Raw genomic sequence first — 27,706 nt, forward strand, 5'->3', positions numbered from 1 at the left:
TGCCCTCTGGATCGGTCTATGGTTCCTCCCCCTTTCCCGTTGTCCCCCCCACCCTCTGGAATACTGCATCTGCTGACGTTTTTAATTTTCCCCGAGAAAGTCGATGAACGGCTGCCACCTCCGGGAGAACCCTAACATTGACCCTCTTAAGGCAAACTTTATTTTCTCGAGACTGAGAAACCCAGCCATGTCACAAACCCAGGTCTCTACACTCGGGGGCTTTGAGTCCTTCCACATTAATAAGATCCGTCTCCGGGCTACCAGGGAAGCAAAGGCCAGGACGTCGGCCTCTTAAGCCCCCTGAACTCCCGGATCTTCCGACACTCCAAAGATCGCTTCCTCCGGACTCGGCTCCACCCGTGTTTTTAGCGCCGTGGGCATTACCTTAGCAAAACCCTGCCAAACTCCTCTTGCTTCGGGCATGCCCAAAACATGTGGACATGATTGGCTGGGCTTCCCGTGCACCTCGCACACCTATCCCCTACCCCGAAAAACTTGCTCATCCTAGCCACTGTCATGTGTGCCCGGTGGACTACCTTAAATTGTATCAGGCTAAGCCTGGCGCACGATGAGGAGGTATGAACCCTGCTTAGGGCATCCACCCATAGACACGCCTCTATCTCTCCTCCTAGCTCGTCCTCCCACTTGCCCTTAAGCTCCTCCACCGGAGTTTCCTCCGCCTCAGAAAGCTCCTGGTAAATATCTGAAACCTTCCCCTCTCCCACCCAGGTACTGGAAACGACTCTATCCTGTATCCCCCATGGCGGCAGCAGCAGAAAGGCCGGCACCTGTTTTCTCAGGAAGTCACGCACCTGCAAATACCTAAAACCATTCCCTGCTGGCAATTTAAATTTATCCTCCAAAGCTTTCAAGCTGGAAAAGCTCCTATCTATAAATAGATCCCCCATCCTTCTAATTCCTGCCCTCTGCCAACTCCAGAACCCGCCATCTAGCCTACCCAGTACAAACCTGTGGTTGTTATAAGTTGGGGTCCAAATCGATGCTCCCTCCACTCATATCTCCTCCACTGCCCCCAGATCCTCAGAGCCGCCACTACCACCGGACTTGTGGAGTATCGGGCCGGCGAGAACGGCAGAGGTGCCGTTACTAATGCTCCCAAACTGGTGTCTTTACATGACGTCGCCTCCATCTGCTCCCATGCCTCCCCCTCCCCCACTACCCACTTCCTAATCATGGCTATATTAGCCGCCCAGTAGTATTGCAGAAGTTCGGCAGCGCCAACCCACCCTCCGCCCGACTGCGCTCCAGCAACACTTTCTTCACTCGCGGGGTTTTACTCGTCCACACAAAGCCTGAAATAATCTTATTCACCCGCTTGAAAAAGGCCCTCGGGATGAAGATGGGGAGGCACTAGAAGACAAACAGAAATCTGGGGAAGACCGTCATTTTCACGGGCAGTACCCTCCCCGCCAGTGATAACGGCAGCATGTCCCATCTCTTAAAGTCCCCTTCCATTTGTTCTACCAACCGGGATAGGTTTAACTTGTGTAGTACCTCCCATTTCCAGGCCACCTGGATTCCAATATCGAAAGCTCTTCTCTACCATTCTAAGCGGCAGCTCTCACAGTCTCTTTTCCTGCCCTCTTGCCTGGATCGCAAACATCTCGCTTTTCCTCATGTTCAATTTATACCCCGAAAAATTGCCAAATTCCCCCAAGATTCGCATTACTTCGCATTAGAGGGCAGCACGGTAGCACAAGTGGATAGCACTGTGTCTTCACAGCGCCAGGGTCCCAGGTTCGATTCCCTGCTGGGTCACTGTCTGTGTGGAGTCTGCACGTTCTCCCCGTGTCTGCGTGGGTTTCCTCCGGGTGCTCCGGTTTCCTCCCACAGTCCAAAGAAGTGCAGGTTAGGTGGATTGGCCACGATAAATCGCCCTTAGTGACCAAAAAAGGTTAGGAGGGGTTATTGGGGTACGGGGATAGGGTGGAAGTGAGGGCTTAAGTGGGTCAGTGCAGACTCGTTGGGCCGAATGGCCTCCTTCTGCACTGTATGTTCTATGTCTATGTCTACTTTCCCCATCCTACGGGTCCGAAATGTACAAGAGCAGGTCACCTGCGTAGAGCGAGACCCGGTGCTCCACCCCACCCCGAACCAGTCCTTTCCCGTTCCTAGAGGCTCTTAACGCCATGGCCAATGGCTCTATGGCCAGAGCAAACAGTAATGGGGAGAGGGGGCACCCTTGCCTCGTCCCTCAGGTGTAGTTCAAAATACCGACCTCAGCTGGTTCGTACGCACACTCGCTACTGGTGCCTGATAGAGCAACCGCACCCAGTCAATAAAGCCCTCTCCAAACCCAAACCTTCCCAGCGCCTCACTCCACCCGATCAAAAGCCTTCTCCGCATTCATCGCTACCACCACCTCCGCCTCCTCTCCTCCTGAGGGCGTCATAACATTTAGAAGCTTTCGAACATTGGCCTGGAGTTGCCTGCCCTTAACAAATCTCATCTGGTCTTCCCCTATCATCCCCGGGACACAGTCCTCTATCCTTGTGGCCAGTATCTTAGCCAGCAGTTTTGCATCCACATTCAGTAGAGAAATCGGCCTGTATGACCCGCATTGCTCCGGATCCTTCGCCCATTTCAAGGTCAATGAAATCGAGGCCTGCGACATTGTTCGGGGGAGGTCCCTTCTCACTTGCTTCGTTAAATGTCCTCACCAGCAGTGGGCTCAATATCTCTGAAAACGTCTTATAGAATTCCACCGGGTAGCCGTCAGGCCCTGGAGCCTTGCCCGACTGCATGCCCTCCAGCCCCTTGATTATTTCCTCAATCTCAATTGGGGCTCCCAGCCCCTCCACCAGGTCCTCCTCCACCCTCGGGAACCTCAACTGATCCAGAAATTGCCTCATCCCCTCCACCCCAGCCGGGGGTTCTGACTCATATAATTTACTATAAAAGTCCTTAAACACCTTGTTCACCCCTGCTGGGTCCAGGACAGTATTACTGTCTCTACTCTTTACTTTGCCTATCTCCCTGGCCGCCTCTCTTTTCCTGAGCTGGTGCGCCAACATTTTGCTTGCCTTTTCCCCATACTCATAGATCGCCCCCCTTGCCTTCCTCAACTGTTCCACTGCTTTCCCTGTGGTCAGCAGCCCAAACTCCACCTGTAACCTCCGCGGCTCCCTCAGTATCTCCTGGATGCGTCCAGGGCATCCGAGTATCTCCTGTCCACCTGGAGTATCTCCTCCACTAATCTATCCCTCTCAGCCCGTTCCACCTTTTCTCTGTGGGCCTGTATCGAGATTAGTTCCCCTCTGACCACTGCCTTCAAAGCGTCCCAGACCGTCGCTGCAGAGACCTCCCCCGTATCATTTGTTTCCAGGTAGTTCTGGATGGACTTGTTAACCCGCCCACAGACCGCCTCGTCCACTAGCAACCCCACATCCAGTCTCCACAGCGGGCGTTGCCCTCTCTCCACACTAACCCGTAGATCCACCCAGTGCGGGGCATGATCCGACACTGCAATTGCCGAGTACTCAGTATCCACCACCTTCGGTATTGCGCCCTGCTCAGAACAAAAAAGTCGATGCGAGAGTATACCTTGTGGACATGTGAAAAAAAGGAAAACTCCTTCGACCTCGGCCGTGCAAACCTCCATGGGTCTACTCCCCCCATCTGTTCCATAAAACCCTTCAATTCCTTTGCTGCAGCCAGCCTCCTCCCTGTCCTGGATTTTGACCGGTCCAATTCCGGATCAATGACTGTGTTGAAGTCTCCTCCAATGATCAGGTTATGTGACTCTAAGTCTGGGATCTTACCTAACACCCGCCTCATAAATTCCACCTCGTCCCAATTCGGAGCATATATGTTCACAAGTACCACTCGCACCCTCTCCAGCTTCCCGCTCACCATTATGTACCTACCCCCAGTGTCTGACACTATTCTGCCTGCCTCGAATGCCACTCTTTTGCTGATCAAGATCGCTAACCCCCTGGTCTTTGAGTCCAGTCCTGAGTGGAGAAAGCTTTTTAAAGCAAGGGGATGTATGGCTGGATAGGATATTCACAGGGATGAGTCATAAACCAAGGTTCTAAATTTAGGTACAATTGACTTTGAAGTAGAAAACTGACCATAATGGACTGGGAAGAACTGTTAATAGATAAAATTACAAATGAACGGTGGGAATGAAATAATTGTTTCAGAGCAAAGCTGGACAACAACTTACAGGGCTTTGAGAAAGAGATGGGCAAGTAGGACTAATTGGATAATTTTTTCATAGAACGACACAGACCAAAATGGGCAAATGGTCTCTTACTGTACTGTACCATTTATTTCCTGATCCTATGTGCTATAAGTTGTAGTCATGGAGGGTACCTCTGGAAAACCAACTTAGCTGTTTTATTTAACTTACTATTTCAAATTACAGGATAATTTGAAACATTTCAAACAAAAAAGGGTAAAGCTATGTCTGTCACGAATTAGGATCCTCACTGACAAAAGAGTTGAGGTACTTAAAGCAATTCTTCTGGTAGGTGGACTGGTCAATTGGATTAACTTGTTTAAAAGTTTTTCGTACAATACTACCATATACAGGAACTGCACAACAGACTTCAATCAGGAGCATCAGCAAGACGTGGAAGGACAGCAGCATTCAGTTCAGTACATTCAGCATTTGTATCCATTATAACTTTTTATTGCTAGGAGCTGCACTGGAAACAATCTACCCAAGAATCCCTACAGTGCAGAAGGAGGCCATTCGTCCCATCGGGTCTGTACCAACCCTCCGACAGAGCACCCTACCTAGGCCCAATCACCCGCCCTATCACCGTAACCCCACCTATCCTTGTTCAATATGTTTTTTTTAAAAACTCCTTTGCAGCACTATTTATGAGAAATGTCTACCATCAAAAGTAAAATAATTTTGTGAATGAGTCCAAAGATGTGCAGGTTAGATGGATGGGCCATGCTAAATTACCCCCAAGTGCCCAAAGGATAGATGGGGTTACGGTGATAGAGCGGGATATTAAGCCTAGATAGGGTGCTCTGTCGGAGGGTCGGTACAAATTCAATGGGTCAAATGGCCTCCTTCTGCACTGTAGGGAATCTATGGGTAGATTGTTTCCAGTGCTTGAGATGTTAAGTCTCAAATTGTTTTTTCCCTTGCAATTGATGTGCTTCTGCATATTGCTTGTAAATGTTTCTCCAAAGGGATTTGGTGTGTTTGGTGAATGTGCGCCCAATGAGAAGCTATCAATGATTTATAGAACTCACCACCTCCACTGGAGCCCGCTAATGCTATCAGTTGGAACTGCATCAGGTGTAGTGCTGGGGGCTCATTAAGTGCCTGCTGTCACTTTGGTAAGTTTACTGCTATTGACATAACCGCCCCTCAACTGCTGCTTGGCTTCTCCACATGTGCCATTGTTAGGGGCCATTATTAAAAAGGAAATGGACAATCGACAATCCCAATATCTATTGGGAAAGAAGGTGAAAGATTATAGTGGCAGTTTTCCACGGGGAGCTTGGAAAACGGTACAAACATTTTGTGGTTGGAGAAGTTAACTAATGCTGAAGAAACAATATTGATGATTGAATGGATTCCAAGATTAAGAATGTGGAATGAGCTACCACAGGGGTGGATGAGGCAAATAACAGAGGTACTTGAGGGGACGCTAGATAAGTACATGAAGGTGAAAGGAATAATCGATGAATAGAGTAAGAGGGAGGCTTTTATCGACCATAAACCAATTCTGTGCTGTAAATTCAATGTAAGCTTTATGTTCATATACACAATCTAACTCAACTTTGGACTCCTGGGCAGTATTTTCACACATGACCCATTCCAATGGTACTGTTCTTCAAGAACTAAATAGAAGCCAACAGAAACAACTTGCAGCATTTGACCAGCTAGAAGATCTGGGCAAGCTAAAAACAAAAACAATCTGTCAGAAGTCCAAGTCATTTTCCATTAAACAACCCAGTGATTTAAAACAAGTTCAACCATGCTGCAAGGTCAAATGAGACTTCAATAGTGACATTATGTGTATTGTGATGACCTATATGCTTTTCGGGGAAACCTATATTTTTTATATTGGGGTGATAGAACCGTTAAGAACTAGACTTCTTGCTGACGACAGGGGGACTGGAGAAGGGGGTAGTGTCGGCGGTTTATGGGGCTATTTTGGAAAAGGAGAAGGCACCACTGGAAGGGATCAAGGCAAAGTGGGAGGAAAGTTGAGAGAGGGTATGGAGGAGGGGTTCTGGTGTGAGGTGCTCTGGAGGGTGAATGCCTCTCGTGCTCGAGGTTGGGGCTGATACAGCTGAAGGTGGTATATAGTGCACAGCTTACAAGGGGGAGGATGAGCCGGCTCTTTGAGGGGGTAGAAGAGGTGTGTGAACGTTGCGGGGGGGGGTTTGCAAACCCCGTTCATATGTTTTGGTCCTGTCCAAAGCTGGAGGATTACTGGAATGAGCTTTTTAGGGTGTTCTCTAAAGTGGTGCACGTGAATTTGGACCCGGGACCTCGGGAGGCCATATTTGAGGTATTGGACCAGCCGGGGTTGGAAACGGATGCGGAGGCAAATGTTGTATCCTTTGCCTTGTTGATCGCCCAAAGGCAGATCCTGTTAGGATGGAGATCAACCTCTCCACCCTGTGCCCTGTCTTAGCGGGGGACCTGCTGGAATTCTTGACTCTTGAGAAGGTCAAATTTGAACTGAGGAGAAGGATGGAGGGGTTCTACAATTCATGGCCGCTATTCATTATGTACTTTCGAAAATTTGGATTACATCGAATATTGGTGGGGGGGAGAGAGAGAGAGAGTTGGGAGGGTCGGGGGAAGGGGGCTGTATGTGTTAATGGTGACTATGGGTGAGACCTGTTTCCTCTTTGTTATTTGCTTATGTTAACATGCGGGCTGCTGTTGGGGGTTTGGTGGGAGGATGGGATTGTTGTTGTTGATATGGGGATTGACATTGCATTCGTTACTGATTATTGTTGCTGGGTGTAAATTTGGGAGAAAATGTGAAAAAGGAGAATAAAAATATTTTTTTAAAAAGAACTCTACTTCTCTGGGAGATGATTTCTGGTAGAGCACCTTGCGTCCAGTAAATGATCATGTGACCAAATTGTCTGGGAGATAAACAATAGAATAACAGTCAACGAGAAGTTAATTACAGGAGAAGTAGATTGTGTGCTTGATTATGTTTCAAGTAGGGTTTTTGGTTTGGAGCAAACTGGTTTGAGGGACCATTTCTTTCAAGGAGAATTCAGTTGAAAATCTGTGTGATGGCTCAGAGTTTTTAAAATTGAAGTACCTGACAAAAGCGAGTCGGATAGCCAAATTGAGAAGAGAAAGGGAGTTTATAGATACAAGACTCCGGAGTTAATGAACTTTAGTACCTGGAGAGTTCTGACCTGAATTGGCCACGTTCAAGACAAAATGGCCATGCCCGTGTTTAATGGGTGTCTACAACTGTGACAGTTGGAAGAGATTTGAAGGCGGAACCGGGCCGCAGCTGAAGGCCCAAGAAGTCTCTACTTTTATATGAATCTTTGAAGTATATTCAGGTTGTGGTTAATTTTCCAATATTTATGGGTGGCCCGGTGGCTCAGTGGTTAGCGCTGCTGCCTCACGGCATTGAGGATCCAGGCTTGATCCCGGCCCTAGGTCACTGTCCATGTGGAGTTTGTTTCTGTGTGGGTCTCACCCTCACAAACCAAAGATGGACAGGGTAGGTGGATTGGCCATGCTAAATTGCCTCTTAATTGGGAAAAAAATTGTGTACTCCAATTTTTGTTTTTTAAATCTTCCAATATTTGACAAGAAACGGTCTTGCATTTTTTGGGGACACGTCAGATATAACTGTCGGCACTGTACTTTCAAAATTTTGAAAATGTATAAATTATGAAGGTAAATGAGTGGCTGTCTGTGTGCACTTCCTCCCTGTGACTCCGTGGGTTTCCTCTGGGTGCTATGGGTTCCTCCCACAGTTCAAAGATGTGCATCTTAGGTGGATTGGCCATGCTAAATTGCCCCTTAGTGTCCAAAAGGTTAGGTAGGGTCACTGGAGGCATGGGTGCTCTTTCCAAGGCTGGTGCAGACTCAATGGGCCGAATGGTCTCCTTACGCACTGTAAATTCTATGATCTTTAACATAAGTGACTGGTTAAGATAGACTATAGTTATGATAGTATTCATGTTTGATTTTTGTATAATAAAATTATTTTGTTTTAAACTGTGAATCTTGTGGCTTCATTCTTTTAGTAAATATCTGGGTTTTTGGATTTACAAACAAAAAATGAAGAAAAACTTTTAACGATCTCTACTGAGATCATAACATTTATTCTGACATTTTCTTTAATATCTAAAAGTTGCAGCAAATATTAAAAGAAACTAGGTCCTGTCAATGCATTCTTTGCTATATATTTCTATCTATATAATTTAACAGCACAGACCTAATATCTTGATAGGGACAGAAATCCTTGTCAACAAAGGTCTCGTTGATCTTCATCAGGATATCCATGCCTTCAGTCACCTCACCAAACACTGTATGTACACCATCAAGGTAATCCACGTTTTCTCCTGCAGTAATCAAAAACTGGTGGGGTCAAGGAGGGGTAGTGGTGCAAGAGTAGAATGAGGAGAAGGTGAGTAAAAGATGGCAACTTGAAAGATTTTCTTCGTTCTCGCAATGATACATCACAGACACAAGGCTATGATTGACTGGTTCTAGAAAAATAATGTGCTGACCACATAAGATTTTTATCATGCTGTCATTCATGATGTCATAGGCAGTCTCCTGCTTCCTGCCAAGGATGTATATCACAAAAGCAATTAATTAATGCCCTCAAGAAAATATGCAATAAGGTTTATTAAATGATCTGTAGGCACTTTACATTGACTTTACATTGCTACTTTACAGGTGCTGTCAATAGAAACACAAAACACTGAACTCCAGTTTAAAAATATTGAAATACTAGCCATATCACCCATAGTTTCAAATGGTTAACATGTCTTAGTGAGTGTGCTTTAGGCCACATTTCCTGTGCCGACTACTCTGGGATGTGTCCCTCAATCTGACAGGGACACATCCTTTCTATTGTCAGCTACACAACCCATCCACTCCAGAATCCAAATTGATATGGAATCCTCATACATTGTTGTTTCAGATACCAAACTGATGAATACATGATTTGAAATTCGATTTCATAATTTCAAGAAAATGTGCACGTCATTGAGAAATTGGCTGCATTATGATTGTGTAATAAAGCTCATCTTTGGTCCCAACCCTTTAGACTGGCTTCATTATTTTTAGAAATGTAACTTTTCACTTAAATATTGTCATAATCGGAGTTTTGCCAAATCACTTTTAAGCCTAATGAAAGTTCATATGATAAATGGACAACAAACTAAATATCTCAAAATGGGTGTTTATGTACATAAATACCTATTTCTCTTTATTACAAATTATAGGTTGTTTATCCGCACAATCTAGTCATAAGGTTAGGCCAAAGGTTTTAAAAATAATTTTAAACAATCCAATTTTTTTTTTCCAATTCAGGGACAATTCAGCAAGGCCAATCCACCCTGCACATCTTTGGGTTGTGGGGGTGAAACCCACGCAGACACGGGGAGAATGTGCAAACTCCACACGGACAGTGATCCAGGGCTGGGATCGAACCCGGGTCCTCGGCACCGTGAGGCAGCAGTGATGACCACTGCACCACCCAGCCGCCGGCCCTGGTTAGGCCAAAATTAAAGTACTTTTACTTTCTGCTCCCCAGTAATCATAATGCAAAATATAAATTGAGGGTACCCTATTCATTTTTTCCAATTAAGGAGCAATTTAGCGTGGCTAATCCACCACCCTGCAATCTTTGAGTTGTGGGGGTGAAACCCACGCAAACACGGGGAGAATGTGCAAACTCCACACGGACAGTGACCCAGAGCCGGGTTTGAACCTGGGACCGCAGCGCCGTGAGGCAGCAGAGCTAACCACTGCGCCACCGTGATGCTCGTCGTGATGCAATTAAATGACATACAGCAGCGTGTGTATATGTGCGTGTGTTGATTCATGCACAGATATGCAATTGAGAGAGAACACAATGAGGTGGTTAGTACCTTAAAAAGCTCATAGCAAGGTCCCTGTCCAGCATCCCCTTTCACTGACACTTCAGTATTAGTATGAGAAGTGACCTGCCTTTCCATAGCCACTTTCTCACAAAGGCAGCTTATGTTACAAGTTTGTTCAAAAACCAAATTTGACATCAGAGGCTGAAATAAGTTCAAAGGGTGGCCAATCGATTCCTGTGCTGACTGTTAATCTTCACTAGGAAAGGTAGGTATCAGGACTCTGTGTAACAAGGGACGTGTACATATACATCTGTGAATTATCTTTATGTCCTTCACATAACCTTTCTTATATGATACATGGTTAAATTAGAAATCAACAAAAAGGGAGCATTATAAAGAGTTCAATTTACATTTAGAACAAGTTATTGCCACATTAAATAAAATTTCCTTAACTGCTTCAATTTGTAAATATTGGGAAATTATTCCTGAAAAATTAACAATTCAAAAATACTAGATACACACATACCAATATATAATGCACATGAAAAATACAGGTGCTATCAAACTACCTGAGATGCATGCTGATCACTGCCATTATTCACCATGGATACAGTTCCTTTTTTCTTGTGTTTAATTCGGGGCACTTTTTCTGCCTCGAAAAATCTTGCCTGATCTCCATAGAGCTTACTGTGGGATAGGGAAAGAAAAATTGTTTACCACAATTGGAAAAATAATTTCATGATCAGCTGTACTCCATTGTTCAGTAATCAGAAGGGGGTATCCCCAAAGACAGTATATCCCTGGGAAAGAAGCAGGGGGAGGATTAATTCAATCGTATGCTTTCCTGATGCAGGCCAATGAGAAACCACTCTCAAAAAAAGGCACTGCAACCCAGGAGATTATCCAGCAAAAAAGTAATTTGGCCCAGGACAATTCCATTTGGGAGGCTAAACACACTATCAGGAAACCAATGTATTGGGAAACTGTATTATAAATCATGTTACTGTCAGCAATGTGAAATCCAGGTGGCGCATAAAAAAGGGACCAGAGGGTGAGACAGTGGAATGAAAGAAACATGCAGAATGTGTAGTTAAAATGACCCACAGCAGAATAATGTTGATATAAAGTACGATGTCATGCAGATCTTGGTGAGTAAAAAGCCAACATCACCAATTATGTTCATTTATTTTCATTTCTGGGTTTTAAAAAGTCACACGTTTACAATGGAAATGTTCACTGATGCAACAAGGGTAGGGCTCTTTAACACTAATTAGTAGTTCTGTGAATGATAATAGGAGTAATATTGTCATTGAGATACTGGACATTTACTCAAGAGAGTATATTGATAAAATCTGTGGTACAGAATACTGCCCGAGACATAAAACTACTCAGAAGCCAGGTCAGCCACGGCACTCTTACCAGTCAAAAGGTCATGTATTCAAGTCCCATTCCAGAGACATGAACATATGACCTAGATGGCATACAAGTGCAGTACTGAGGGAGCACTACAGTGTCTATGTGCCTCTTCTGGGTGAGATACATCAAGGTTGCGTCTGCCCTCTCAGGTAGATACAAAAGATCCCATCGCTTTATTTAAAAGGAGTTTTAATGCCTTGGCCAATACTTTTTCTCAACCACTATCACCAAAAGAGATCAGATTGCTGTCAGTAGGACCTTGCTCTGTGTATATTGGCTACTGTGTTTGCTACTTGTGATGTGATTTAGGCCATGTTGGGAGTTGGAAATCATATTTTCAACATTTTACCCATTCGTTTCCCTGACCTGGTGGGCCATTTCCAAAGTTAAGTATTGGCCTTTAGTGGTAGGTAGTAGTCTAGAAGTAGGATTATTGTATAAGTATTAATTGCTGTATATAATAAATGAGCGTTGATTTAACTCTTACTAAGCGGTGTGTTGCATTATTAATCATTACTTGGACTTGAACCACGTGGCGGTATCAGAAAGATACCTGGCGACTCATGAGCAAAGGTGACAGAATTAGAATAAGTAAACTAAGGCTAAAACGAGCAACATTTTGGCGACATCCTGACGGGACCCGATCTAGAAGTGGAAAACCACTCCGGGAGAACCCAAGAAATTTTGAATTAGAGCTCAACATAGGGGAATATATGAACAAAATTAGCGCGTAGGCGAATTTTGGTTCAACCCGACCACGCTTAGCACGGACAAGCAGGTTAGGGCAGTCCTGCAAAAGAACAGGGCAGCATTCGCGACCCACAAGCACAACTGTGGAAGGATGACTGGCTCCGTACAAGTAACAGGACCTGACCCTAGACCCCAGAAACAGTACGGATTTCCCCTAGAGGCAGAAGGAGAAATCCTAAAAGTTATAGAAAGCTTATTAGAGCAGGGCGTACTTAGATCAGGAGCCTCCACTAATAATGCCCCGATTTGGCCAGTGAGAAAGCCCGATGGATCATAGCGACTGACCATTGATTATCGGGAATTCAACAAAGTCGCCCCCGCAGCAGCCCCCACCGTAGGAACAAGTCCCGAGACCATGCTCAAGCAGGGACTCAATTCCCGCTACTTCACGGTTTTGGACATCAGTAATGGATTCTGGTCCATTCTATTGGCAAAGGCGTGCCAGTACAAATTTGCCTTCACCTTTAAAGCGCAGCAGTACACGTGGACATGCCGGCCACAAGGCTTCCACAACACCCGCTCCATTTTCCACCGACAGCTGGCAAATGGACTAGCAAAATCTTCTCGCCCCGAATGTCTGGTACAGTATGTAGATGACCTACTACTGCAGACACCAAGGAAGAGCACATTGAGCTTCTGTCCGAACTCCTGGAATTGGTACATTCCATTGGTTGTAAAGTCAACCCCAAAAAGGCCCAGGTTTTGGAAGAAAAAGTGGTATATTTGGGGACAATTATCACGCACGGTAAACGCGAGATCGAGCATAAAATAATTGACTCGATTGCTAAATTGCCCCTTCCCCAGAACGTTTCAGCCCTCCGGTCGTTTTTAGGATTGGTTGGCTACTGCCGAAACCACATTGACGGTTTCGCCAGCAAGGCAGCACCCCTCTCAGACCTCCTAAAGAAAGGAGCCCCCTCGGAATGGCTTCCGCAGCATACGGATGCTGTGGACTCTTTAAAACAGGCACTCATAGCCGCCCCCGCACTACAAGTTCCAGACCCGCTTTCCCCTTACGCCATAGTGGTAGCGACCACAGACCGCACCCTTTCAGCCGTGCTCCTGCAGGAACGGCACGACCAGTTAAGACCCGTAGCTTACGCTTTTAGATGCTGTGGAGCAGGGATTTTCAGCCTGTGAGAGGCAACTGCTCGCAGTTTTCTGGGCAGTCCAGTACTTTTCATACATTACCGGACTGAACCCCATCACCATTCTGACCGAACACACCCCCACCCAACTTTTACTGGACGGACGACTCAAGGACGGTACCGTCAGCCAAATACGCGCAGCTAGATGGACCCTTCACTTGCAGGGACGGGACATCACAGTAAAACGGACAAAGACACACACATACTTAGCCGACAATTTGCAGTACCCCGGAACCCCCCATGAATGTGAGATTATCTCTCCACACCACAACACAGGCCCCTTTATAGCAAAACCGCCCCCCCAGAAAGATAGGAGATTCAACTCAGAGCCCCCCGCACACAGACACGTGTGAACCCATTAAGATTTATGTGGATGGATCTTCCACAGTCTTAGATGGGCAACGCATAACAGGTTGCGGGATCTATGTTGAGGACGCGCCGGGACGTGCCCTCGAGGAAATAGCGTTAAAACTACCCGGACACTTAGGCGCGCAGGCAGCAGAGCTTGCGGCCATCGCATACATCGTTGGGCACCCAGATTCCTTCCCCAGCCCAGCAGACATATACTCGGACAGCCTCTATGTCTGTAACAGCCTTACAGAATTTCTGCCCCTGTGGGAAGCAAGAGGATTTGTTTCCGCAGATGGGAAACCCCTCCCCTCAGCCCCATTACTCTGCCATATTTTAGAGAAAGCCCAGAACAGGACTTTTGGGATCATAAAAGTCTGCAGCCACCATCGTTCCTCCCCCCCTGGAAATGTAAAAGCCGACGCACTGGCTAAGGCAGGTTCCAGACATGGGTATTTTTGGAAACCCCCCGAAAGCGCGCCAGTGAGTGCAGTTCAGGTCACACAGATTAGAATAGAGGATCTAGTAGAGGCCCAGAAGCAGGACAGCAATCTCACGGAGATTGTAAAAGAAACATTTCTAGCCTCCTACGAGAGGTTCAGAAATACACTAACCACACATGACGGTGTGGTGTTAAAGGACACCCTTTATGTAGTTCCTGAACAGGACAGGAACCAATTGATTTGTTTGTTCCATGATGGTCATGGACATCAGGGAATTGATCCCACTACAGCCCACCTCAAACAGCTTTGTTGGTGGCCAAATCTCAAGGAAGATGTAAGCCATTACATTGAGAATTGCCTTATCTGTGTGCGGAACAACCCCAACAGATATGCCAAAAAGCCCCAACACAGCCACACCCGACCCGTTAACGGCCCCTGGACTAACCTCTAGATTGATTTTATAGGTCCATTGCCCCCTTGCAGGAATGGCTATAAATATGTACTGGTGGTCATAGACACCTTTACAAAATGGGTGGAAGCATTTCCAGCCCGCACCAACACCGCGAAAACCACAGCCAAGATCCTAACCCACCACATCTTTACAAGATGGGGACTCCCCCGCAGCATTGAATCGGACCAAGGTTCTCACTTTACGGGATGCATCATGCAGAGTGTCCTCATGATATTTGGCATCACCCAAAAATTCCGCATTGCGTACCACCCACAGTCGAGTGGTATCGTGGAGCACATGAATCGGACCCTAAAAACCACCCTCAGAAAAATGGTCCAGCAGAACAACACCACTTGGGACTCAGTGCTCCCTTTTGGGCTGATGTTTTTGCGTAACACTGTTTCCACCTCCACAGGTTACACCCCACACACTCTCATGACCGGACGCCCCATGAAAGGGACAGAATACTTGTTAGGTTTAGACATGACCAGCCCCGAAGTAACGGCCCTCACCCGCGAGAAAGCAGTGGAGCAATTAGTTGCTAATGTAAAAACGGCTCAGTTAGCAGCCGCAGTAAAATTGGGCACCAAAAAGAAACAGAGCAAGGCTTGTTTCGATGAGGCAGTACATGCAACGGAGTACGATATCGGCCAGCAGGTGATGCTGTCCGTAGATAACCCCAGCACATTCCTGTCACCAAAATACTCGGGTCCGTATTCCATTGCGGATAAAGTAAGCCCATCCGTTTACAAAATAAAGTACCCCAATGGTAAGACTGCGTGGTTTCATATAAACCAGTTAAAGACTTATGGAACACAGTCGAACCACGCACACCACGTCATGCTTGACGCAGCAGACCACACCCTGCCCACAGCCAACGTAACCCGGCCAACCCCCACCACATCCAGCCCAGCAACGGACTCGACCTTGACTCCGCCCCCGAAATATACACTCCGCCCCGGAACGCCCACAGACTGCAGCAGCAGAGACAGCGACTGTGACTCAGACGATGGCCACAGCATGCCTCCCTATCCATGCAACCGGACCCACACCCAGCGACTCCGACTCCGATCCAAGTGATCCCTTCCTGATCACTTTTCTAAATAAATCCCACCACCGACCACCGAACCACACGGACAACCCCGATTTCGTCCCCACACAACTCGACACAAATTATTGGCACCGCGACAACTCCTACAGACTCATCCGCAACGACGAGAGCAACCCCAACTCACACCAAGCAGCCCTTTCATCCCTAATCCACTCCCGTGTTTGGCACCTGGGAGAAGGTGACGACCTCGGGTCTGACTCCCAAGCCGCCAACCCCTTTGCGACCCTGTTCGCAACCGAGAACTGAGGTGTCCACATGATGTTTAAAAGGAACCACTTGGGAAAAGTGTTGTCCTTCCTGAGGGAACCTGCAGGATGTTTTATGTTGTTCGTACGTTTGTTTAGTGTTGTTCGTCCGACAGGAGAATTTTTTTTCCAGCCGCTTGTTCAGCGGAACCAACTTATCTGCAGATACCTGGTCAACAGACCACACGCTGGTTCAGTGGAACTAGCTTTTCAGCTGATACTTGTTCGGGTATCAGACGCCTGATCGTAACTGCTCTTCTGGTTCAAGGGATAGAACCACTATGGCAGCCCCACCACGATGACTACATTTTTGCCCGTTCTTGTCGGTTGCTGAGGCAGTGGAGAAGCGGCGTGAGACCCGCCCTGCCTGGGGACCCCCCCGCTGGTCAAACACATTCGGGTAGGGGAGATACGGCATTGGTAGCCGTCCTACCCGGGGACTCCTACCAAATCTTACCCGTCGCGGCCCATACGCACCTCATTTGACATTTTTCATTTCAAAAAGTTTTTGGTTTGTTTAGGGAACCTTTAGGTTGCCCGCCACCTGCTATTTACATCCTGGAACATTTGGATGGCAAATCAGCACTGGTCCGTCATTGGGAAGTGTGCCGTGTCCTAAAATTTGTTTTTGAAAAAGAAATGAGGGAGTCACACATAGTGACCAATTATAAGGGAATAATTGGCACCAAAGGACAGACACACTAGCATACCAGATATTAAACAAAGATAGTTACAGATACTATGCTTGTTTTACAAAACTCCAGAAGCTCCAGGATCGGAGAAAATAAAGAGCACTCAAAGAAAGGAAAGGAAAGAGGACAGCCATGAGGACTTCCTTCATCGTGATCAACATTTTTTTCTTGGGCATTTGGTTGCGCGTGAACGCGAACCCCATGACTTCAAACCGCCCAGCCGTTAATGTTTCACTGCCCCGCAGTACCCAGAGCCCAGTCACCAGCGACACTGCATCTTCCTGGTGTGCCAGGTTCATAACCTGGTACTCCCTGTCCTATGTGATCGAAGCACTGTTAGCGTTGGCGATACTCTGCTGTGTAGTGCAGACTATGCGCCTACGTAAATGGAGGAGAGCGTACCGCGCTCGAACCCCGGTATATAGGATCAGATCCCCTATATTCGGTTACGACCAGACCCCCGACCCCCGCGATCTATAATAAAATAATAAAGTGCATTCACTTGCGTTTATTGTTGTAAATAAAGAGATGTACAAAACTTTTCATGAACAAAAAATGTATGATCCTGAGCTTGACTGCCAAGCCAGGAAAGAGTATATGAAATGTTGTGATTTTTTTGTTGTATGATTAGGGAAGATAGAATAATGGAATGTTTAGCGAGGTTCCAGGTTTGTATTTTGTAATACATGTCCCTGTCTGACATAGCGCCCTTAGAATTGTTAGGTAAAAATTTTTGTGCATAGCTAGGGTCAGAGCAGAGGTCATGTAGGAGGTGTGTCCCCCCCGGTCAGGGAATGGAAAGTAACAAATTAATGTGATCCTTCACGCTTCGCGTTAGGATCACAAGGAGGGAATGTAGCCATGTAAAATGGCTGACTCCCGATTAGAATGGTCAAACCCCGATTTAAAATGGCGAACAGAAGAGGCTGATGGGAAAATCAGCCAACAGGACTCAAACGGACAGCTGCAGGTAAAACAGTGTATTCGCCTCTGGGGAAGTTAGTCTAGACCGATACCTGCAGCCATCAACATCACAACAACCCAGCCATCTGCATTTTAATCAGCCATCCCCAGGAACAATTGCTATAAATGAGCAACTCACAGCCGACCCAGACCTTTCGGCGCCAGCAGGGGCTAACACAAAGAAAGGTAAACGACCACCCCCCGATCAAGGAATCGCTCCAGTATTGGAGCATATCGAACCAAGTGATTGGGACCAAGTCCAATCACTTGGGACCAGGTACAAGGTCCGCCCCGAGAGGCGGGAAGCCCCTGGGGAATATAAGAATAGGGGCCAAGTTCAACTCGACCCTTCTTTTCCTGCTTGCAACCTTCGAGACCCTTCTACAAGAAACCATAAGTTTTACTCCAGCGGTCGCTACCAGATAGGCACTCCTGACTATCGACTTGTACCAGCTTTTGAATCCCGCAGGCTCAGAACCAATTCGAAAGACCATTCGTTTCCCTGACCTGGTGGGCCATTTCCAAAGTTAAGTATTGGCCTTTAGTGGTAGGTAGTAGTCTAGAAGTAGGATTATTGTATAAGTATTAATTGCTGTATATAATAAATGAGCGTTGATTTAACTCTTACTCAGCGGTGTGTAGCATTATTAATCATTACTTGAACCACGTGGCGGTATCAGAAAGATACCTGCCGACTCATGAGCAAAGGTGACAGAATTAGAATAAGTAAACTAAGGCTAAAACAAGCAACAGCTTACATTAACATTGCAATGAAGTTACTGCTAAAATCCCCTGGTCGCCACATTCCGGCGCCTGTTCGGACACAGAGGGAGAATTCAGAATGTCCAAATTACCTAACAGCACAATTACCGAAACAGTCTTTCAGGACCTGTGGGAGGAAACCAGAGCACCCGGAGGAAACCCACGCAGACACGAGGAGAAATTGCAGACTCCGCACAGTGACCCAAGCCAGGAATCGAACATGAGACCCTGGCACTGTGAGGCCACACTGCTAACCAATGTGCTACCGTGCCACCCGTATAGTAGTGCAAGAGGATCATGTTAAATTCTGCAGTGGTATTTAATTGAAAGTGGACAATCAGATGGTTTGGCTTTACCAAAGATATCAGATAAGCTTGATGGTAGTCCACAAATAGTAAAAAATGATGTAGTTTTATATATTTTTCCATGCACAATGATTTTTAGGTACTATATTTTATATTTGAGATAACATGTTGTATGAAACTAGATATTTATAGAAACAAAGGGTAAGAAGTTAGAACAATACGGAATGATTAAATGAAAATCAAAACTGTTTACAATGATAATGAGTGTGAAATGTACAGTTTAAAATAAGAGACAGGAAAAGGATGATTCAAAATGAACTACGAAAGGAAACGAGCAGAAAACAAACACTGATACCAAGAGCTTCAACAAAGGAGGAAGAGAATAGCTAAAGTAAATGTTGCCCTTTAGAGGACGATAGGTAATAATGGGGAACAGAGAGATGGCAGAGGCACGGAACCAATATTTTGCTTCTGTCTTCACGGTAGAGGATAATAAAATTTTTCGAAGAACAGCAGTTAATGCAGAGGAACTTCGTGCAATAACCATCACTAGGGAGAAGGCATTGAAAAAACTAATAGGATTAAAGTCTCCGGGGCCAGATGGCCTGAACCCTAGGGTATAAAAGGAGGTGGCAGCAGAGATAGTGGATGTAAAGGTTATGATATTTCAAAATTCCCTGGATTCTGGAAAGGTGGGTTGGAAACACGCTAATGTAACGCCCCTATTCAAAAAGGGAGAGAGGCAAAAAGTAGGAAACTAAAGAATGGTGAGCTTGAGTTCTGTGGTGGGGAAGTTGCTGGAATCAATCATTAAGGAGGAGATGACTGAACATTTGGAAGGACAAAGCTCAATCCACCACTGTCAACATGGTTTTTTTAAAGGGCAAGTCATGCTTGACAAACTTGTTTGAGTTCTTTGCAGGCGTAACCAGCAAGTTGGATAATGGGGAACTATTGGATGTGCTATATCTAGGTGCCACATAAAAGATTGATCCAGAATGTGATATCTCGGAGAATGTAGGATAGAATACTAGATTGGATTGAGGGTTGGCTGACTGACAGAAAGCAGAGGGTTGGGTTAAATGGGTCCTTCTCTGGTTGGTGAACTGTTACTAGTGGGGTGCCACAGGGTTCAGTCCTCGGATCTTAATTGTTTACAATCTATAAAAATGATCTACAAGCAGGGGCAAAGTGTAACATAGCAAAATTTTGGATACTAAAATAGGTGGGAAAGTAGGCAGTGAAGAGATAAAGAGTTTACAGACGGATATAGATAGGCAAGGAGAACGGGTCAAAATTTGACAGATGGGGTTTAATGTGGATACATGTGAGGTTATCCATTTTGGCCAAAAAAATAGTCAGGCCAGTTATCTAAAGCAGATTCAAAATGCACCTGGGCAGAGGGATCTGTGTGTCTTTGTTCATGAATCGCAGAAAGTCGGTATGCAGGTACAAAATGTAATGAGAAAGGCAAATGAAATGGAAGCATTTATTGCAAAAGGACTGGAGTATAAAAGTAGAGAAGTATTATTGCAATTGTATCTGTTGAGACCACATCTGGAGTACCATGTCCTGTTTTGGTCTCCTTATTTGAGGAAGGATGTAGTGTCATTGGAAGCAGTTCAGAGGGGGTTCATCACCAGATTGATTCAGGGATAAAGGGGTCGACGTATGAGGAGAAATTAAACTGTTTGGGCTTATACTTGCTGGAGTTTAGAAGGATGAGAGGGGATTTGATTGAGGTATATAAATACTAAAAAGGGATTGATAAAGTAAATGTAGACCAAATGTTCTCCTTGTGGGGCATTCTAGAACAAGAGGTCACAGATATAGGTTGAGAGGCGGTAGATTTAAAACTGAGATGAGGAGGCATTACTTCTCGTAGACAAGTGGTGAATTTGTGGAACTCGCTGCCCCATAGTGTGGTGGAATCCGAATCACTGAATGGTTTCAAGAGAGAGATAGATATATTTCTGATAAAAAACACGTTAAAGTGAAATGGGGAATAGGTAGGGAGGTGGCTTTGAAACCAGGAAGAGATCAGCCATGATCTGATTGAATAGCGGAGCAGGCTCGAAGAGCTGAATTGCCTACTTCTGCTCCTCATTCCTATGTATTTATGTCCTATGTTCCAAAATGACTAGGCTGTTTGCATATTTTGATTGTAATGTCAAATTGGTTGCAATTGTGTTACCAAAGATATTACCAATCAACAATTTAGACTCCAAATCATCTTATAGACTTTGTTAACTTTAGTTTAGGACTATTTACAATATATATTAATGACTTGTATGCAGGGATAGAAGGTACTATAGCCAAATTTGCAGGTGTCACTAAAATAATATGGATAGGTTAGGCGAGTGGGCCAAAATAAGGCAGAGGAGTTTAACGTGGATAACGTGAGGTTGTCCACCTTGGTCGGAAAAATAGAAAGGCAACTTATTGTCTAAATAGAGAGACACTTCGGAGCAGAGGGATCTGGGTGTCCTCATGCATGAATAAGCAAGGCAATAAATAAGGCAAATTGAATTTTGGCATTTATAGCTAAAGGGACAGTGCAGATGTTTCCTCTTGTGGGGTAATCTAGAACGAGAGGTCAGTTTCAGCATAAGGGGTAGCAGATTTAAAACAGAGGTGAAGAGAAATTACTTCTCTCAAAAAGGTTGTGAATCTGTGAATTCACTACCCCAGAATGCATTGAATATCTGGACATTGAGTAAATTTGAGTCATCGACAGATTTTTAATTAATGAGTTGAAGGGTTATGGCGAACAGGTGGGAAAGTGGAGTCGAGGTCAAGATAAGATCAGCCATGATCATAAAGAATGGCGGTGCAAGTTTGAGGGGCTGAATTGCCTCATCCTGCTCAGAGTTCGTATGTAACTATTGATGGTGCATTGATGTAACTGTGAATGGTTATATCGATGGTCTAATTGTGAATTAGAGGCTGTTTAGCACAGGGCTAAATCGCTGGCTTTGAAAGCAGACCGAGGCAGGCCAGCAGCACAGTTCAATTCCCGTACCAGTCTCCCCGAACAGGCGCCGAAATGTGGCGACTAGGGGCTTTTCACAGTAATTTCATTGAAGCCTACTTGTGACAATAAGCAATTTTCATTTTCATTTCATTTCGAATGGTTATATCAATGGTCTAATTGATGTAAACATAATTGGCATTTCAATGGTCTATTGGGTAACCATGAATGGAGTATCGGTGGTTTATTGATGTAATTGGGAATGGAGTATCGATAGTTTATTGCTGTAACATTGAATGGTGTATTGATCATATTGATTGTGGTATGGATGATGCGAGTCAATTGCTTTTACCGAACATGGGAGGAGAAATCCTGGATACCAGAGCTGGAGAGGAATAAAAAGGGCTTTCCAAAAGGGTCCAGTACACAGTTGTACAGGTTCATAGAAGAAAGCAGATAGAAGTGACTGTGGTGGGGAAGAGACCATTGTCTACCTCCTTATGGAACGTAACTTTGCAAAAAAGGTCTGGAGAGATTAAGTGTTTTTTTTGTTGAGGTTCGTCCCGCGCAGCTCCGTGACGCAGGGTTCTATGCACTATGGGCTGTTGCCGGGCATGCACGTAGAGACAAGCATCAGCTGTTTCTGGAAGATCATCAACTCAGTGATGATCTTCAACTTGGTCTGAACGAAACTTGCAAAAATAGTCTTCCAAAAATTGTCCCCGACTGAGCATTGCAGACTGGCACATTCCAAAGTCCAGGACTATGCACTGAGGGATGCACTAAAGCTTGGTGCAGCTGCTGCAATGGGGGACGGTCGCTGTCCAAGACCTTTCAGCCATAATGAACTGAGGGGCTGGGGATTGTATAGAACCCTCTCGGACTTTATGACTTGCATTGAATGTGTACAGTCAATATTATAATAATCACAATTGTATTGAAGCACCTGAGTGCAACATGATATATGTCGAGAAGCCAAATATTGTTGCACTTTGTGATGGCCATTGTGAAATGTTTGGAATGTTCTTTCAGATATGTTATGAATAAAGTATATTTTTGCAAAAAAAAAGAAACAGAAAGAAGCCAGACCAGATCTAGCGTCGACCATTGCCCAAACTGTTCCAGAGGGTAAAGATCTTGTAAATTACAGCCCGATTGTGAAGTATTGCTTTCTTACTTAATAAATAATTTTCTTTGCACTGAAACTACAGCCTGACAATATTTTGCATTGTCAAAAACTCGAATAAAGGTTCATGTAACTTACAGAACCTTAGGCAGCACGGTGGCGCAGTTGGATAGCCCTGCTTCCTCACGGTGCCGAGGTCCCAGGTTCAATCCCGGCTCTGGGTCACTGCGAATGTGGAGTTTGCACATTCTCTCCATGTTTAAATACTAAATAATAATAAATTAAATTTTTTTACAGAACCTAAAGAATGAGGGAAGATATTTGTGTACAATCTTAGAGGTTGTATGCTCTACTCTGGATTAAATTCACCATGGTTTGTCCTTGACATCATTGACCAGGTGCCCACCTAACTTTAAGAATCTATTTATATCATTGCCAGACATCCCAATTTGGAATTTTTTATTTATTTGCAGTTCAATTATTCTGAAGTGTAGTCAGTCTTGTTACTTGGCAGCCAATTTGCACACAAGACCCCATAAACTGCAATGAGATTAACATCCAATTCATCTGTTTTTGGCTTGACACTCTTGTGAAGTAGTCGGGGCATCTTGATATGTTAAAGGAGCTATAAAAGCTGTCTGACAGATAATTGTTGGACAAGACACCAGAAAAACTCATCTTTTCTTTAAAATAGTGCTGTGTATCTTTTATGTCCAACACTGGCAGTGCATTGATAACTAATCACTTGAAAGAGGGTATCTCAAATAATAGTATACTTCCTTAATTGTCTTGATTACTAATCCTTCCACAACCATTGAATTCCCCCACCACCGACAAGCAGTGCAGCAGTGTGTATCATTCCACAAGATGCAATGCAGGACTTCACCAAACTTCCTTTGGCAGTACCTTCCAAACCCACAACCACTACCATCTAGAATGACCAGAGCAGCAAATACATGTGAATGCCACCTGGAAGTTCCTCTCCAAGTCACTCACTATCCTGACTTGAAAATATATTGCCGTTCCTTCACTGTTGCGGTGTCAAAATCCTGGAACTCCCTTCCCAACACCATTGTGGGTCTACCTAAACCTCAGGGCCTGCAGCGGTTCAAGAAGGCAGCTCATCACCACCATATCAAGGATAATTAGGGATGGGCAAGAAATGCTGGTCTAGCCAGGGACTCCTACATTCCGTAAATTAATTTTTAAAAATACAGAAATGTCAGGTAATATCGCGTGCCTAGATTGGGCTCAAACCCCATAACCAAAGATAAGTATGCTACCTGCGGTCAAAGTGGTATCCTCAGTGAGGATTGCAATGAAGCTACTGAAATTTTATTGGATTTAAACTGCAGGAAATGCTGATTGAGCAGGATTCTGGCTAATTGCCTATGTAACAGTTTATTCAGAAATATGATCCAGCTACTGGCTTAATTAAAATACTTAAGGGGTACCAACCAAAAAATAGATTCTCCTCCACGACCACTTCCAGTTGGGTCGCCAGTCTGTATAACAAAGTCCCTCTGTTACAAAACAAAATAAAAAGTGACCAGATGTTTACAGTAAGAAAGTAATATATACGTTTTTTTTTTAAAAATCAAAATTAAACTGAAAAACTTCAATTCATGTCAATATTCTCACCAACAGAATTTACTCCAGATCTCAAAATTTCACCTTTTCCTTTAACTTCCTGAATTAAAAAGTTATTTTGTGTCCATTTTTGAGCACATTTTCTGTTACTCTGCACTTGAGCAACCCAACAGCACAGGCAGCTGAATGAATTTTCTTTCTTTTGATGAAGAAATCCATGAACACTCGTTAGAGGTGAGCAAATGGAGGAAGCGGAGAGTGGGTGAATTGTAGTTGGCAACAGTGAATAGGAACCTGGGAGTTATCTTTGCTCTCCAGGATGACTTGAGTAATGTGCAGTTTTGGCAGAATGATAAAAGACTTGGTATACTTGATGTGATCAAGCCAGATTGGCAATGACTAAGTCAGTGCACCATGTCTGCTCAAGCTATCACCCCTGGTGACTTCCGGTTGCGGCTATGCGGAGCTAAGCCGCACGATTCGGCAGCTCCCGCTATCACGGACTTTCGGGCTCTTTAGAGGAGCCCCAACGGGAATTTTTTTGACGACGATCCGTGGGGAAGGGAAGAGCAACGTCCCCCTTCATCGTTTATGGACCGGACCAGAAGTGAAACAGCCAAAAAACGGCATTGGAGCAGCGGGAGAAGCAAGGGAAAAAAGCAAAATGGCGGCGGCCGGGGACAAAGCGGAATGTGGGCCGGAGCTGCAGGAGTTCATCAAGCGCTGCTTCGAGGAGCTGCGGGAGGAGATGCTGGCGCCTATGTTGTCGGCGATTGAAGGACTAGGGTTGACCCAGAAGGCCCACGAGGTAAAGATCCAGGAGGTGCAGAAAAAAGTCAGTGAGAATGAGGACGAGATCTTAGGCCTGACGGTGAGAGTGGAGGAGCACGAGGCGCTGCACAAGAGGTGGACGGGAATATTCGAAGACCTGGAGAACAGGTCGAGGAGAAAGAACTTACGGATCCTGGGTCTCCCTGAAAGAGTGGAGGGGGCCGATGCCGGGGCATATGCGAGCACGATGCTCGAGGCGATGATGGGCGCGGAGGCCCCTTCGAGGCCTCTGGAATTGGATGGGGCACACCGGGTGCTGGCGAGGAGGCCCAAGGCTAACGAGCCGCCAAGGGCGATTGTGGTGAGGTTTCACCGTTTCACAGACAGAGAGAGGGTCTTGAAATGGGCCAAGAAGGAGCGGAGCAGCAGATTGGACAATGCGGAGATCAGAATATACCCGGACTGGAGCACGGAGGTTGCAAAGAGGAGAGCGGGTTTCAACCGGGCCAAGGCGGTGTTGCACCGGAAAGGAGTGAGATTCGGAATGCTGCAGCAGCGCGATTGTGGGTCACATACAAGGATCAGCACCATTATTTTGAAACGCCTGAAGAGGCATGGACCTTTATTCAAACCGAAAAGTTGGACTCAAACTGAGGGTTTGTGAGGGTGGGGGGGATGTTTGATGGTTGTTGTATATAGAGTGTTAATCACGCGCAGGAAATGTTACATGGGCTGGGAGAGAGAGGGCGATTGCGATGGGGGAAAAGAGACAAGGCCGCGACAGGAGCTGCGCCAGAGGGGGCGGGGTAGGCTTAGGAAAGCGCCGTTTTTTTCCCCACGATAGGGAAGAAAGGCGGGAGGGGGAATGGAGGAACGCACACTGATTGGGAGATTCCCACACGGGGAGGTCAATGGGACGGCGGAGGAAGCCGGGGTCAGCAGGTGTCACAGAAGAGTTGGTCGGGGCGGGGGTCCCCCGGCTGGGGGACTGGAGGGTGAGGGTGGCGCGGACACGGGACTGGCCTAGAAAAGGAGATGGCTAGTCGGAGGCCTGATAATGGGTGGGGATTTCAACACGGCGTTGGACCCAGCACTGGATCGCTCCAGATCGAGGACTGGAAAGAGGCCGGCGGCGGCCAAGGTGCTTAGGGGGTTTATGGATCAGATGGGGGGGGGGGGGGAGTGGACCCGTGGAGGTTTGCCAGGCCGCAGGCCAGGGAATTTTCTTTTTTCTCCCACGTCCACAAAGCCTACTCCCGGATAGATTTTTTTGTTCTGGGCAGGGCGCTCATCCCGAGGGTGGGGGGAACGGAGTATTCGGTCATAGCCGTTTCAGATCACGCCCCGACCTAAGTGGAACTGGAGTTGGGAGAGGAGAGGGACCAACGCCCGCTTTGGCGGTTGGATGTGGGACTGATGGCAGATGAGGTGGTGTGTGGGAGGGTGAGGGGGTGCATCGAAAGGTACTTGGAGGTCAACAACAACGGGGAGGTGCGGGTGGGGGTGGTATGGGAGGCGCTGAAGGCGGTGATCAGGGGAGAGCTAATCTCCATTAGGGCTCATAGGGAGAAGATAGAGGGCATGGAAAGGGAGAGGTTAGTGGGGGAGATTTTAAGAGTGGACAGGAGATACGCAGAGGCCCCTGAGGAGCGATTACTTGGGGAAAGGCGACGTCTCCAGACGGAGTTTGATCTGTTGACCACAGGGAAGGCAGAGGCTCAGTGGAGGAAGGCGCAGGGGGTGACCTACGAGTATGGGGAGAAGGCGAGTCGGATGTTGGCACTCCAGCTCCGTAAGAGGATAGCAGCGAGGGAAATAGGGGGAGTTAAGGATGGAAGGGGAGCCACAGTGCGGAGTGCGACGAAAATAAATGAGACATTCAAGGCCTTCTATGAGGAGCTGTACAGATCCCAGCCCCCAGCGGGGGAAGAGGGGATGAAACGATTCCTAGACCAATTGAGATTCCCGAGGGTGGAGGAGCAAAAGGTGGCTGGTTTGGGGGCACCAATTGGGTTGGAGGAGCTGAGCAAGGGTTTGGGGAGTATGCAGGCAGGGAAGGCCCCGGGACCGGATGGGTTCCCGGTGGAGTTCTACAGGAAGTACGTAGACCTGTTGGCCCCGCTACTAGTGAGGACCTTTAATGAGGCAAGGGAGGAAGGGACCCTGCCCCCGACAATGTCGGAGGCGACGATTTCTTTGATCCTAAAGCGGGACAAGGACCCATTACAATGTGGATCGTACAGGCCGATCTCGCTCCTCAACGTGGATGCTAAGTTGCTGGCAAAAGTGCTGGCTACGAGAATTGAGGACTGTGTCCCGGGTGTGATCCACGAGGACCAGACGGGATTCGTAAAGGGCAGGCAACTAAACACCAATATGCGGCGGCACTTAAAAGTGATAATGATGCCATCGGTGGAGGGAGAGGCGGAGATAGTGGCAGCTATGGACACGGAGAAGGCCTTTGACCGAGTAGAGTGGGAGTACCTCTGGGAAGTGCTGCGTAGGTTTGGGTTCGGGGGAGGGTTTATTAGTTGGGTTAAGCTCCTTGACAGAGCCCCGGTGGCGAGTGTGGTGAC

The 27,706-nt window shown here is 46.3% G+C and overlaps 1 protein-coding gene across 2 annotated transcripts in view; it reads right to left on the reverse strand.

The window, feature by feature from the left end:
- The window catches only part of ppil4 (peptidylprolyl isomerase (cyclophilin)-like 4), a 76,651-nt gene that overhangs the window by 41,196 nt on the left and 7,749 nt on the right, over positions 1 to 27,706 (reverse strand). For both annotated transcript variants that reach the window (XM_072498452.1, XM_072498451.1), the window contains exons 3-5: positions 24,228 to 24,292; positions 10,608 to 10,725; positions 8,421 to 8,563 (exon numbers count right to left, since the gene is read on the reverse strand). In XM_072498452.1, coding sequence (XP_072354553.1) covers positions 8,421 to 8,563; positions 10,608 to 10,725; positions 24,228 to 24,292 — 326 coding nt within the window. The remainder of the gene's footprint in view (positions 1 to 8,420; positions 8,564 to 10,607; positions 10,726 to 24,227; positions 24,293 to 27,706) is intronic.

Source organism: Scyliorhinus torazame, chromosome 4 (genome assembly GCF_047496885.1).
Source record: "Scyliorhinus torazame isolate Kashiwa2021f chromosome 4, sScyTor2.1, whole genome shotgun sequence".
NCBI lineage: Eukaryota > Metazoa > Chordata > Chondrichthyes > Carcharhiniformes > Scyliorhinidae > Scyliorhinus > Scyliorhinus torazame.